At 58.6% G+C, this 15,060-nt stretch overlaps 1 protein-coding gene across 2 annotated transcripts in view; it reads left to right on the top strand.

The window, feature by feature from the left end:
* The window catches only part of PEBP4 (phosphatidylethanolamine binding protein 4), a 74,596-nt gene extending 64,672 nt beyond the window's left edge, over nt 1-9,924 (top strand). For both annotated transcript variants that reach the window (XM_054000733.1, XM_054000732.1), the window contains 3 exons: nt 2,689-2,734; nt 3,699-3,815; nt 9,502-9,924. In XM_054000733.1, coding sequence (XP_053856708.1) covers nt 2,689-2,734; nt 3,699-3,815; nt 9,502-9,593 — 255 coding nt within the window. In that variant the 3' untranslated portion in view covers nt 9,594-9,924. The remainder of the gene's footprint in view (nt 1-2,688; nt 2,735-3,698; nt 3,816-9,501) is intronic.
* The last annotated feature ends 5,136 nt before the right edge of the window (nt 9,925-15,060 follow it).

Raw genomic sequence — 15,060 nt, 5'->3', positions numbered from 1 at the left:
ATCCGTCATCTGTTTGTCCTGGTCCCCTGCCAGCGATTGTGCCGATTCCCACACCCACTTTCCATAAACCCTCCGTCCTCGCCCGGGCGAATCGCTGGCGAGAGCTCGCCACCCATCCCTTTCCCCTCCTCTCCGATGGGATCAGACACGTTCTGGAGAGGGGGAAGAAAGGGGAGGGGGTGAAAAGAAAACAAAAAGATCAAGAGGAAAACACAAGGTGACTCACTGCCTTTAATTTATTTGTGTTTATTTATTTATTCCCCCCACCCTCGGCTGCGACGTGCAGGCAGCAGCGAGGGCTGGCCGTGAGCTCCCAGGGAGCCTCTCTCGGTGCCCAGGGCACCAGAAATGACAGGGATAAAATTCCCCACTCCTTTGGTCAAGGAAAAGATCGTGGAGAGGAGCTCCTGGCGCTCGAACTGTGTGGCACGGATTTTTTAGGCTTTCCAGGTCTCTGCACGAGCATCCCGTGCCCCACCAGCTCTCAACACCACCCGCCACAGACCGGAGGGTGGGAATATCTAATTCCACCTCCTACACCGTGTCCTCGGCAGGGGAAAGAGAGAAAGAGGAGATAAAAGGCTGGGAAGCTCAAATGGTGTCATTAGGAACTATTAATGCTCTCATAAAAGGGCATTAATAAACGCAGCAGCTCATCAGTGTCCATTAGCTCGGCTCGTGGCAGGGATCTTTGGGAGCTGCCGGAGTGTGATGCTCCCCTCGCCCTCACCGGCGTGCCAGCAAAGGGGAAAGTGGCTGGAGGGGGGGGGGGGGGGTGTTATTCCTCCGACAAACCATTCCCTGAGCAAAAAACAAGGAGAAAATGTCACAGGGCGTCACACCCCACCTCTCCAATCCCTCCCGTATCCCGGCAGCCGTGCCCAGAGCTCGCTCCTTGCTCCCAGGATAGCTGTTTACTATTAAAGAAAAGAAAAGGCAGGGGTTGGAGTGCTCATCCCGACTTTCTCCCTCCCGCCCTCTTCCTGTTCTTGCCTCTTTAAAAGGAGCTTTATCCTTTGACTCTCCCATGCCCGGGGCTAGCGAGGAACCCGCAGCATCTCGAGGCGAGCAGGCAGCCCACATCAGCGGGCAGGGAAGCAGGGAGGAGGCCCGGCCTGTCCCGATAAGCCCCTGGCAAAGCCAGGAATAGCAGCGCGGTCCCCGCACGGGAGAGTTCCTGCCAGGAGCAGAGAGAAACCCTCAGTCCGTGCCTTTGAAGAGCTGGGGCTGGCAGCCGGCCCGGCCGCACGGCGAGCTCGGGATGCGCCGGCAGCTTCCCCACGCCGGGCAGCGGCAGCGACACATCTGGGGGAGCAGGCACAGCTGGAGGGCTCGCGCACGTCTGCACATCTGGGCGGAGGAGGCGCGAGCCCGTGTGGGTGGGCTGGCGGGGCACATCTGGATGGGCGCTGCCGAGCATCTGCCTGGAGCCGGTGTGCGCATCTGGATGGCGCCGGTTGGCACATCTGGATGGCACGGGTTGGCACATCTGGACAGGGCCACAGCAGCCCCACGGCCCCGTGTGTCCCCTCCAGCACCCCTGGATGCTTCTCCCCTCACATCCTGCGCCGCGCCTTCCCCTCCCGCTGCGATCCCAGGCACCCAAACCTGCCCAAATCCTTACTCATCACCTCCCTGTCACCGGGATGTTTTGGCTACAGCTGCCAAGGTGGCAAGCCAGTGTTGGGGAGCCAATATCCAAGGATCTGAGGGAGCTCTTGGCTCCCCGGTGACCTTTGGTGTGCCAGGGGCAGCTGGCAGGAGGCTGTCACCGGCCGTGACTCAGTGCAGAGCAGTTTCCTTTGGAGGGAAAGGGAAGCTTTGATTGCGGGGAGCCGAGGCACTGAACCCTGTTCCCCACGTGCACTTTTGCTGGGAGTTATCTAAGGCTTTTTTTTTTTTTTTTGGGATAATAACTCCCAGGGCAGGTTAGGACAGAGGAGCCCTGGCAGCGGAGCGTGTGTGGGCAGGACTGGAATAACGGGTGCCGTAGGAGAGGATTTACGAGTGCTGGGAGGTTGGGAATGGCCGGGAATAGCACAGCAGGTCAGGGGTGAGGTGGGATGTGCGGGGCCAGGATGTGGGTGCAGCTCCTGTTATTGTCCCTTTGCCATCCACGCAGTCCCACAGGATGCTCGGTGTCCCAGGAAAGGCTCCCTGCTCCCGGGAAGCATCCCAGGGTGGGGATGGGGAGCCGAGCCTCCGGTGGGACAAGCTCTGTGAGCAGGAGTTTATTGAGAGCAAAGCCAAAGCTTTGCCATGGGAATGCTGCTGGAAATCACCACAGTCCCACCTAGAATGGGCCAGCTCTCCCAAATGCTGGTGTGCCAAGCAGCACCGAGGCTTTTAATGGAATTATGGTGGTTTTCCCAGTGTGCCACAGCCTGGATCCCTGGCCTGGATCTCCAGACCGGGGATGGTCTCTGTGTGCAGGTGACAGCAGTGTCACCTGTGTGCCAAGGCATTGTGGATTGAGCCCCTAAATCCCAGATAGCCAAAGAAAAGCCCTGGCACACTCCTTCCCACCCACCTGGAGAAAATTCTCTTTACAAGGAAAACACACAAGACGTTGGAAAATGAATCCCTGGGGAGAAGTGGGCACAGCTGTGGGGGCAGGAGGGGTCCATCCCCCTGTCTTTCTCCTGAGGACGCCAGTTTCACCTAACCTCCCTCTTTTTGTCCTTTCAGGGTTCGGATCTGAGGGTTGGGAAGATCAAAGGGAAGGTCCTGACAGGTGAGTGCAGACCCCAGATGAGGGGATGGGGTCTCAGCCAGCTGGGACAAGGGGGTGGCAGTGCTGGCTGGGGTGGGCACACCAGGACATGAGGGAGGGACACAAGGGGGGGACACAAGGAGCTCCCTAGGGCACAGCTGGGCACTGTCTGAAATAGGAGCCACTTTTTCTCTAATTTTTTTCTAGAGGCAAAAGTGGTTTAAAAACTCCCCAGCGGTTGGAAAGGCTCCAAACCAGTGCAAAAAGAGGGGGGAGGGATAAAACCCAAAAGAAAAACACAAGATAAAAGCGGGTGGATCCCAACAACTCCTGTGATGTTGCAGGAACAAAGACTTTCAGTTCAAAATGGGCCAGACGTGGCTCAGGGAGGTCACACCCCAGGGGAGAGGGGCTGGGGGCTCACCTGGCTGCAGGTGACTGAGTCCTGGCAGAGCTTCAGCCTCTTGTCCTTTGGTGTCACATCCCCCTGTCCCTGATGGAGACCGAGGGGTGGCTCTGCTGTGCATCCCATGGATTTCCCTTTCCCAGGGACAACCTCTGTTCTCAGCAGCTGGACATGCCCTGAGCCAGCTGCAGGCCCCACATCTGGGCAGCTGTGCACTGCTCCCTCCCAGCCTGGAGCACAGGGTGGGCTCCAAGACCCCCCTGGGGCAGCCCAAGGGGTGCTGGCCGTGCCCTGATGGGGGGCTGGGGGGGTCTCAGGTTGGTCTCCCCTGCCCAGGGGAGGCTGCACCCCAGCAGGGAGGGTGCAGATGTGGGAAGGGGGATGGAGGAGAGGTCAGGGTGGTCCAGGATGTGGTGAGGGGCTGTTTTGGTGGAACACCTGAGCTGATGCGCGGTGAGGGGTCACAGCGCAGGGAGCTGCGTGGGAGAGCTGATCTCGGCCTGGAGGAGGGTGGTGGATAACAGGTTCTGGCGGGAGTTTCAGCTCAGAGGGACACTCAGCCCTTCTCCTGCATCTCAGATTACAGCCGGCCCAAGCCCTCGCGCTACAGCGGCTACCACCGCTACCAGTTCCGCCTGTACCGGCAGCCGACACACCAGACCATCTCCCTGAGCTCCGAGGAGCAGGAGTCGCTGGGTAAGGACCCGCCGAGTCCTCGATCCCCGCCCCGAGGGGCTTTTCCAGGGCTGTGGATGATGCTGCGTGCTCTGGCAGGCTGGGGATGCCCGCTCGGTGCAAAGGGATCTTTACAGGGGACGTGGGTGAGGTGTTAAATCCTCGCCAGGCAGCAGAAACCCTTGGAAAACGTCTGGTAACGGCCTGGCTAGCGGGATCGGAAGCAGGGAGAGATGTGGGCTGTGAAATGCAGCCCTTGCTGGCACATCCCCCCCAGCCCGAGCCGCGGGAGTTGCATCACCGGCACCTCGGAGCAGGCGGATAAGGATCAGCCGCAGAGAAGGTTTAGCAAGGGATTGCTCAAACCAGGCTGACACAACGCCCGCCAACTCCCAGCTCCTCCCAAAGCCTTTCACAGAAGGGATGGAGCAGCCGAGACCCCCAAAATGCCAAGGGTTCCTGCTGCTCCTTGCTGGGGCACGGGGCAGCCTGCAGGACCCCCGGCACGGGCAGGGATCCATCGTGCCCGGTGCCAAGCGTGGGCTCCTCCCTGCCCTGCCTGGAACTCGGGGCTCTGTGGCTCACGTGGCCTCCACAAGGGAAATTTCAAAACTTTCCCAGCTGGGACCACATGAGCAGGGCTCGACGGGCAGGTCAGGTCGGTGCGTCTGGGCTGCGCTGCCTGACTCACCCCGTGCCGGGTAACCCACAGCGCCCGGCCCGGAGTGGGGGCTGCCTCCGGGGGGGCTCTCGGACAGCCCCTGCCCCCCCTCCCTGGCACTGAGCCGTGGTGCTCATCCCATGGCCGGAGCGGGATGAGGCTGCCACGAGTCTCCCTGCGGGTTCTCCCTGCCCTTGGCTTTGTTTTCTGGCTCATTAGCTCCGCTTCTTAATGACACCGCTGATGTCACCCCCCTGCCAGCCCCTCATTCCTGCTCGGAGGAGGGGGCTCCGTGTTGTCCCCACATTCCCACCGCAGCATCCCGGAGCCGAGAAGGGACGCAGAGACACCCACCAAGGAGCTTTTTCCAGATAAATCCTCTTTCTAGCAGGATACGCAGCTCCAACCCCCCCAGATGTCACCCCCGGGGAAGGTCCCGCCGCACTCCGCTGTCCCCAGGGCGGGGGTGGCCGGGCATTCCCCAGCTGCCGCTGTCCCCATCCCATCTGTGTTTCCCAGCCCTTCCCGCACTTCCTGGGAAAGACCCAGCGGATATTTTGGATATTTTTCCGCAGGATCCGATGCCTGAGCATCGTTTGTCAGGCAGCTGTGGGGGTCTGGCAGGGGCTCATGTTTAAGGAGTTGGTTGAAGGTTCTTTTTAACCATTTCACTGCTGCATCACATCCTTGGCCTGGCCGGGGGATGCTGCTGGATCCAGCCCCTCATCTTTATTCCCAGGGAATGAGCCCTAAAAGCTGCCAAAGGCTGAGATTTTGGTGTCTCGAGGGTTTTAAATAAATCCATCCCCAAGGCAGTGGGATGAACGCCGATGGATTGGATGCATCCAGCCCTGTGGTGCAAAGGCAGCACACGGGGGAGAGGAGCAGACACCTTTGGCAGAAGGTGGGAACAAGGAGGGGGTGACCCCAATCCCAAAGGATCACGGATGAGAACCCAGCCCGGGCTCTGCCTTGCTCCTCTCCTGCAGTAGAAGCGATGCAGGTTCTTCCGGCGATGCCGCAGGCACAGTTTGCATCCTTGCTCAGAATTTCCCATCTTATTTGGCCTCAAATGAACCCCTTCTTGCTGTTCTTACTCCGTCCTACATCTGGTGACAGCGACATCTCTGTCTCACCGAGGCTGGGGATGCCCATCATCACCAGCCCTGGACAGGGACATGTCCTGACTGGGCACAGGGAGTGGCGCTGGCCCATCCCAGCCTCGGGATGTGTCCAGCCTCAGTGTGCATCCCTGTGCTGGGCATTCCTCCCTCTGGCAGCTCCTCCCCTGGCAGAGCTGAGCCCCACCAGAGCGTTTCTGTTCAGCTCCCAGAAAAATTCCCTGCTGGCACGGGATGTGTTCTGGAGGCCAGGCCAGGCGAGGTCCCGGGCCAAGCGTGGCCGAGCCGGGGGAGGTGACAGTGCCAGGCGGGATGGCAGTGGCTCGGCCGGAGCCTCCAGAAGAGGGCACTAAACCAGGACCTGCCCGCGTCGCCTGTCCCTGCTCCTGGAAAAGATCCCTGGGAATTTAAAACGCGAGGGGCAACGGCGAGCGTGGAAAACAAATCCCTGCTCCTTCTCCCTCCTTGCCTGGCTGTGCAGCGCCAGCAGCTCAAAGGGAACGGGGACATTTCCACCCTCCCGTGGGGATGTCCTGGTTGGGATGGCAGTGACGGGCACAGGTCGGGTGCTGGAAGGGCTGCAGGACCTGGACACGTCCCCCTGTCGCTTGTGACAATGTGGAAATCAGTTTACGGCCGAGGTGTTTCTCCAGGGAGGCTCTTGAGCAAAAATCTTGTTTCATCAGGGAAAAAAACCACCCTGATCCTTCCCCGTGAGTGTTTCTGATCAATCCCAGCACCAGCCAGCTCCATGCGACCTCAGGCAAATAACTCAGAGCCTCAGTTTCTCCTCTGGAGTCTGATTCACTTCAATTTTTGGCCGTGCCACTAAACTGTCACCGAGCAGCAGCTCTGTCCCCGCTCAGTGCCGAAGGTGGGGACGTTTGGGGTGTCTCTTCCTGCCACTCACCCCACTTCCCTCGCAGCCAGGAGTGTTACAAGCCGTGGTTGTGTTTTGGGGAGATGCAAGATAATAATTTGTGGTCTGTGAAATGTCACAGCCACCGTCGCATCCCGAGGTGGCGGCGCCCTGATCCACGGGAAATTCCACAGCTGGGGGAATTCAGGCACCCACCAGACCCCGGCTGCGGTGCTGGGGAATTAAAGTTCCCCCACAAATCGAGGGGGATCATTAATTAGCACAAAATCTTGAGGATTAATTGCACCTGAGTTCATCCCTCTGCTTCCACCTTTTCCCATAAGCTCCAGCGAGCTGGGGAGAGGCTCCAGCATTCCCAAAGCCCCTCCTGCCCTGGAAAGATGTTTTACAACAGGGAATGGATTTTTTTTTTTTTTTTCCTCCCAGAAATTTTGCCTCCGGGAAGCAACAAGTCCCTTGGGGAGCAGGGGCAGGGATGAGCCCGGCCAGACTTTGGCTCCATCCCTCCTCCAGCTCCAGCTCCGGATCGGGGCCGCGGCATTGACTCATGAGCCGACCTTGTGCGCCTCCAATCCGATCCACCCAGCTGGAAAATCGGGTTGGACTGGGCCCCGGCGGGGAGGGAAAGGCTGCGGCCGGGACGGGAGGCGGCAAAGGGCTGCGGGGAGAGCACGGTGCCGGCCCAAGTCCCCGGGTGTCACTTAATGGTGACCAAAGCAGCTGCCGGCCTCCCGCCCACCTCCGCTGGGACATCATTAATCTTGGCAGAGAAGCATCAGGGCTCCCATCAGGAGAACATTGCCGCCGATGAGGCTGATAAATTACAGCCGGGGGGCCGGGGGAGGAGGGGACCGGCGTTTGGGGGGTGGGCAGGAGACAACGGCAGCGCTGGGAAACCTGTGGGATCAGAGGGATGCCGAGCTCCCCGAGCCCAGCGGTTGCCTCGTGCCTCAGTTTCCCCATCGGGTGCTCCGGGCTCAGGCGGCCGGGCACGTGTGGGTGTCAGCGGGCACTCCTCTTCCTCCGGCGGGTGCGCAGATAAGAGCCAAGTGGGATGATTTAATCCTTTGGGAAATGAGCTTGAAAACGGACCAAGCCACGGATGAAACGCCGTATTGTTGTGGCAGGGAGAGGGGACAGCGGCACCGCGACCTCGGCTCCCCGGCCGGCCCCCCGCTCCTTTCCCGGCTCCGTGATCCCAGTGACTCACAGTCCCCAGCCTTGGGAGCCAGCTGGGGTGATTTGGGATGGCTGGCACAGGGATGTCGCCCTGTGCCGGGAGTTGGTCACACTGGGATGGGGCACCCGCTTTGGGGATGCACCCGAGGGGTTGGATTTGCTGTAGGGGGACCCGGCACCCCAAACCTGGCACCCCCCGGTGCATCGCCCCTTTGCCACACCCGCGGCTGCCCCGGGGTTTTCCCTGGGCACTACTGGTGCCAGGGCAGGTAGGAAAGTAGGTCAGGAAAAACCCCGGCCCCACGAGCAGGGCGAGGGCCGGGGCCGGCTCCTGCAGCCCCGCAGAGGTTCTGCCTCCCCCAGCTCCTTTCATCCGCGCCTCTCCGGAGGCTCCGCGAACATCAGTGACAGCTCCGGCACCCCTGGGAGTCGGGGGTGCCGCGTCTCGCTCTCACCCCGGCCCCGCGGGGCACCGGCGGCTCTCCCGTGGGGTTTTCCCAGCGCTTTGAAAGCCTCCGGATGAAAGGCACCCACCCGGCGAAGGCTGCAGGCGCAGCGGGAGAGGCCCCCCCGAGGCTCCTTCCCCTGGTGCCACCTTCATCGGGACCCCCAGCACGGAGGGGGTTGGGCTGAGACCCCCAAGTGAGGAGCTGCCCTTCCTGCCGAGGTGGAATTTGGGGCCCGTGGCTCTGGGTGCCGGCTGGCCGTGACCCCAGTGCAGGACGGTGGGACCGTCCTTGCTCTCAGCTTGGTTTGTGTCCTCGGAGGGTGGCAGGGGACACCTGGGAGCCTCCAGTAGCAGCCTGGTGCATTCCAGCATCTCATCCCAGCTGGAATGTGGGATGCAGGTTCTTCCTGAGCGTCCTGTGAGCTCCTTCCTTGGCCCTGGAGCGTCCCAGCCGCGGCCTCCCGCAGCTCCGCGAGGTCACGGGGCGCGGCGCCGTCACCACGAGAATCTCCAGAGCTTTTTTTGGAGCTCCGAGCCCGAGGTGGGGAGAAGGTGGGAGCTCCACCAGCTCCCAGAGCCATCACCACCCCGCGGAGGTGATGCAGCAGCTCAGGTTTTGCTCAGCACTTTTGCAAGAGCAAAGGGGACGCTGTGCTCCAGTCGGGGCTGAGATGTGGCAGCAGATAAAGGCTGTCGGGCTGCCGCGTGACATTAAAGAGCAGCCAGGAAGAGGAGAGGACAGGTTTCAGATAAACAGCGGGCCCCTTTCCCCGGTGGCCCACAAGGAGGGGCAGCGTGAGCTGTTTGGCTGCCAGGGAAAGCCCCCCCCGGTCCGAGCAGGATGCTCCGGCAGCCGCCAGCCAGACACAGGCTCGGTGCCCGACCCTGGCAGGGCACAGGGGGATTTCTGCCCCGCAGGGGCCGGGTATGAGGGAATCCCTCGGGCCCTTCGACCTGGAGACGGTTTCCCTGCTGCCCACGTGGCAAAAACCGCAGCTGGATCCAGCAGAAGCTGCCCCCAGAGCTCCGGGATGCTGGGGTCAGGGCAGGCAGCAGGGGAGGAGGGTCAGCAATGAGGAACCCCCTCGGCTCCAGCAGCCGGCGGAGCAGCAGCTCAGTGAATGCCAGTGAGGGGGACGGGGATCTCCTGTGAATCCCCAGGGGGATTTCCAGCCAGGCCACCCCCGGGGTGGGCTCGTAGGAAGCCGTAGGAGGGTTTGCTCCAAAGGTCAGGGGGCAGGAGAGGAGCCTAGGTACCCCTAGGACGATCAGAGCTGGGGTCCCTGTGACTTCTCACTGTCCCTGGGGCCTCCTGGGGTGTGCAGGATGTGGTTTGGGGCAGAGCAGCAGCTGTACAAGGCTGCTCCCCTCTCCAGCCCTCCTCCAGCCCTGCTCACCCCCTTTTCCTCTCTCCCCAGGCACCTGGGACTTGAAGGACTTTGTGGATGATTTTCATCTGGGCCACCCCGTGGCCTCGACCCAGTTCCTCACCAAAAACTACAAGGATTAACTGCGGCCATCCCTTCCTTGCCCTGCACATCCCCACACCACAGAGCCACCTCTGCCCGGAGCAGAGGGGACCCCAGGACCCACCGAGGATGAACCCACCCTGCTCCCAGCCCAGAGCCACAGCACCATCCCCACCTCCTCCCCTCCCAAAGCCAAGTTCTCTTTCCCTCTGGAGGTGTCCCAGCTCACCTGGGTATCCCAGGAATTCTGGCAACTCCCCTTGTCCTCCCTTCACCCCATTTCTGACTTGACCCCCTGCATGTCCCCCTGGCACTTTGGGGACTTTGAGTTTGATGCCTGCAGCTTCCCGAATAAAATTTGGATGGAGCACACGGGGCTCTGTGGTGGCACTGCCAGGTGAGTTTTGGGATCTGCATGGGATGAGCAGACCCCTGTGGGCAATGGGAGCAGGGGGTGGCCAGCCAGACCCTCGTTTAGGTGACACCAGGAGGGGACAGGGACAGTGATGCCTCTCCAGGGGTCCCTTGGTGGCACCGTGTGGGAACCGGGCACTGCCCCGGCCCTGCCCTGCCTTTGCCCTCAGCCCGTTTCTCTTGGAAAGCAAAACAAGAATTAAAGGCATAAATCAGCAGAGCTCTGCCTACTGGCCACTTAGCCGGACTTCCCCTTTAATTAGCTCCTTAATTAGGCTTTCGTCTAAGACTCAGTTTTCTCCGAGGCTCAGATTCACCTGCCTGCAGGCCCTCCTTGAAGCACATCCCGGTGTCTGCGCTGTGACAAAGCCACCTCTGTCCTGCCCTTGGACAGGAATAATATTCCCCTTGGAACAAACCATGGGGAGCAGGAGCCCAGAACATTCTGCAGGCGGGGGAAACTGAGGCACAAGGGAATGACTCGCTCAGGGCTGGGCAGGGAGGCCTGGGATCCTTCAGAGGGGCTGTGATGCTCTGGTTGCTGCATATCAGCCCTGCATCAGTGCCTGGGTCTGGAACAGAGCAAGCTGGTCCTGAAAAAACATCTCTGTGCCATCCTGCTGGTCACCTTCCCTGGGTCCCTGGCAGTGAGAGCAGATTTCAGTCCTGCCTGGGGGCTTGAACGTGGATTTCAGTCCTGCACCGGGGGGGGTTAAACATGGATTTCAGTCCTGGGGTGTTAAACATAGATTTTAGTCCTGCACTGGGGGGTTAAACGTGGATTTCAGTACTACACTGAGGGGTTAAATGTGGATTTCAGTCCTGCACTGGGGGGTTAAACGTGGATTTCAGTCCTACACTGAAGGGTTAAACATGGATTTCAGTCCTACACTGAGGGGTTAAATGTGGATTTCAGTCCTACACTGGGGGGTTAAACGTGGATTTCAGTCCTGCACTGAGGGGTTAAATGTGGATTTCAGTCCTGCACTGGGAGGTTAAATGTGGATTTCAGTCCTACACTGGGAGGTTAAATGTGGATTTCAGTCCTGCACTGGGGTGTTAAACATGGATTTCAGTCCTATACTGAGAGGTTAAATGTGGATTTCAGTCCTGCACTGAGGGGTTAAATGTGGATTTCAGTCCTACACTGAGGGGTTAAATGTGGATTTCAGTCCTGCACTGGGGTGTTAAACATGGATTTCAGTCCTATACTGAGAGGTTAAATGTGGATTTCAGTCCTGCACTGAGGGGTTAAATGTGGATTTCAGTCCTGCACTGGGAGGTTAAATGTGGATTTCAGTCCTACACTGAGGGGTTAAATGTGGATTTCAGTCCTACACTCAGGGGTTAAATGTGGATTTCAGTCCTGCACTGGGGGGTTAAATTTGGCCGGGACTTTCCCTCCAGGAAGTGGCTCTTTGCCTCGGAGGGGCTGAATCACACCAGGGTCCTGCAGAGCTCTGTCCCCTCCAGGAAGGATCAGGGTATCCAGGGGGGATGCAGGAGCAGGATCCAGCCTTGCCCTGGGCACACAAGTCTGGGTGAAGCTGCAGGAGCTGGCGGGAAGGAAAGCAACAAAAAAAGGAAGCTGGGTAACACCACAACCCAGGGAAAAAAAAAAAACAAAAAAAACCCAAAAAACATGAACCCTGCTGCCACTGGCACTAAGATTAGCAGCAGAGGAAATGACACCGAGATGTCATGGAAGTCTGCTAAAGTTGGATTTCTCCTTTTTCTATCCCTGCCCTCAGAGCAGGGTGTAATTGGCCCGGCAGATCGGAGCGAGGCTCGGGTGTAAATGAGAGGTCACAGCTGGGCTGACATCCTGCAGCCAAACTCCATCACCCTTCCCTCCCTGCCCTCAGCTCCCTGTGGCTGGGGTGGTTATTTTTGGTGGAGAAAAGGCAATCGGATGTTTATCCTTCTAGGAAATGATCAGCGTTGTTCCTGGGTTTAATTGGGGATGAGACAGCTCGAGCTGAGCCGGGATTGGGATCGCTGGGAGTCAGAGTGATCCACGGCCCTGTGTGACACTGATGGGATGGGAATGGGATGGGATGGAGAATGGGATGGGAATGGGATGGGATGGAGAATGGGAATGGGATGGGATGGAGAATGGGGATTCAATGGAGAATGGGGATGGGATGGAGAATGGGAAGGGGAACAGAGATGGAGAATGGGGATTGGAATGGGATGGAGAATGGGGATTCAATGGAGAATGGGGATGGGATGGGATGGGATGGAGAATGGGAAAGGGAACAGAGATGGAGAATGGGGATGGGAATGAGATGGAGAATGGGAGGGGAACAGAGATGGAGAATGGGGATGAGAATGGGAATGGGATGGAGAATGGGGATGGGATGGGATGGGATGGGATGGGATGGGATGGGATGGGATGAAGAATGGGAAGGGGAACAGAGATGGAGAATGGGGATGAGGATGGGATGGGATGGAGAATGGGATGGAGAATGGGAAGGGGAACAGAGATGGAGAATGGGGATGAAGAATGGGAATGGGATGGGATGGAGACTAGAGATGAGAATGGGATGGGATGGGATGGAGAGTGGAAATGGGATGGAGAATGGAAATGGAATGAGAATGGGATGGGATGGAGAATGGAAATGGGAATGGGGACAGAGATGGAGAATGGGGATGAAGGGACAGATGGAGGTAGAGATGGAAATGGAGGTGGGGATGTGGATGGGACAGGTGGGAAATGAGATGGAGAACAAGGATGGGAGTGAGGTGAAGATGGAGAAGGAGAGGGGAGTGGAGATGAGACCAGGGACGGGGATGGGATGGAGATGGGGATGGGGATGGAGGAACATGAATGGTGATGAGGATGGGGATAGGATGGAGATGGAGATAAAATAGGATGGGATGGGGATTGAGAATGGGAATAGGGATTGAGGGTGGGAACAAGGATGAGGACAGGGATGGAGAATGGAAATGGGGATGAGATGGAAAATGACAATAGGGATGAGGATGAAGGTGGGGATGGAGATGGAGACAGAAATGATCCAGATCAGGGATCTGCCATGCTGGCTGCAATATCCCTGTGGTGGGATGATCCCTGCCAGGACACAGCACCAGGCACCCGTGGCCTTGTGGGGGCACTCAGGGCTGCAGACGCAGCAGCCCTGGCCAGCCCTGCACCACAAACTCTCACTGGGATGCACACGAGGCCTCCACGGCATGGAAAATATTAATTGTGGTTTTCTGGTTCACTTTTCGATTATTTAGAAAGAGTGAAGGGAAAAACTCACAAGGAGGAAGCCACGTACAGTCACTTCATGCTGGTCCCACCCCCTTTATCTCTCCTTCCATTTGCTCACCATCGGCGTGAGAGAGAAAAGAGAAGCTGAGCCTCTCAGCTGCCTAAATGTAGAAAGTTTTGCTTCTAAATCAGTTTGTGATGGAAAGGAAACACGTCACGTCCCTGGGGAAGTGGCTGGTTTTGAGCAGCCACAACCCCAGCGCCGAGTGCTGCAATGGAACAGCCCAACACTGAAATAGCTCCATGCTCTGTTATTGTCACCCAGAGAAGTTTTTTTTCACTGTCTACAGGTGTCATTTTTAGCCTCCAGAGGAAGTTTTATTTGTATTTGTTACCTCAACTTTCCACTGGTCGTGGCTTCATGGCTTTTTCGTGTGAAGGGCCAGGAGAAAACAGAGTGGGGTGAGCTCAGGTGTGGCCTCGCTGGGGTGTAAGCTGGGACCTACAGCACCAACGGCACATCCCAGGAATTCCAGCATGGATTCACCAGCCCTGCAGAGCCCAGCTGCATTCCAAGGCCACAAACCCATGGAAACACAGAATCCCAGGGATTTTGGGCGGCTGTGAGCTGAGCTGAGCCCAGGCATGGCTGTGGGATGGACACAGCTCCCCTTTGCTCTCCCAGGATGGGGCTCTGAGCTGGGTTTGGGTAATTCCAGCCCCTTCCCAAAGCAAACCCACCCACTCCATGGGATGACTGAGGGAGAAGAGGACTTGGAGTTCAAAAATTAACAATGAACTCGTGCAAATTGAGTGCTCCTGCTGAGAAACAGCAGCACCCAGCAGCACATGGGGGGTGTTCCTTGCCAAAACTGGGCTGGAGGCCAGGAGAAGCTCGTGCTAAACACGAGCCCTAAGCCAGCAGGATAATAATTACCTGTTTTTAATAATCACTGAAATAATTAATGGGAGAAAGTCTCAGCCCCCAGCTCAAGAGGGGCAGCCCTGGGTCTGATGCAGAGGGCTCACCCCAGGAAAATGCAGATTTAAGGCTGGGGGCATTAAGGATCAGGTACTGGGGGACACCCCTGGCACCCCCAAAGCCTCGGTGGCACCTGGGGATGCCACAGGGACAACCCAGCTGCCAGGAGCTTGGCAGTGCCAGGCAGCAGCTCCCCCTCAGCCAGGGACTTGCTCAAGAAGGGATTAGCAGGATCAGCTGATGATGATCTAAGCGCATAACTATATCAACCTGCGAATTAATTACTGATATCTCACACCTCGGAGCTCCTCTATCTGCAGATCTCTGCACTCCTCAAGCGTTCCCTGAGCTAAGCCCGGCTGCACCCCCCCGGGAAATAGGTCAGGAGGGATAATGCCCAAATCCCCACGTGCTGCCGGGGACGCACGGCGTGGGGATGAGCAGCGCTGCCCGTTTTGGGAGCCGACGTGGGAGAATCCCCCGGCCAGCTGAACATCACCAGCCCCACGGGATGCTGAGGCAGCCGGCTCTCCACGTCAGCCAGGGGTGGGCGACGCTGGGATGATCCAGTGAGGAGCTCCCAGCCTTCATCCTCGTGCTGGGGACACACAAACCCCCGGTCTGGGGGTCCTCCCGTGCCACGGGGATGGGGATGGAGGTGGGAGCCTGCACTGGGAGCTGCTGCTCGGCTTTGCTGCTCCAGGAGCTGGCAGCTGGGCGGGCCCTGGGAGAGGCAGCTGGGCCGTGGCAGGAATTTAGGGCTCCTGAAGTAATGGGTAAGGCAGGAAAGGCGAGGTGTCCCCACCTCTGTGTCCGTGCCAGCGGGCAGCAAGGGGCACGCAGGCTGATCTTGTAGGGATGGTTTCATTAATTAGCAATAATTAATTATTATTGG

The sequence above is a fragment of the Vidua macroura genome, chromosome 28 (genome assembly GCF_024509145.1).
Source record: "Vidua macroura isolate BioBank_ID:100142 chromosome 28, ASM2450914v1, whole genome shotgun sequence".
Lineage (NCBI taxonomy): Eukaryota > Metazoa > Chordata > Aves > Passeriformes > Viduidae > Vidua > Vidua macroura.
Note: the sequence above shows the minus strand (reverse complement) of the source record. Positions and strands in the feature narration are given on the sequence as shown.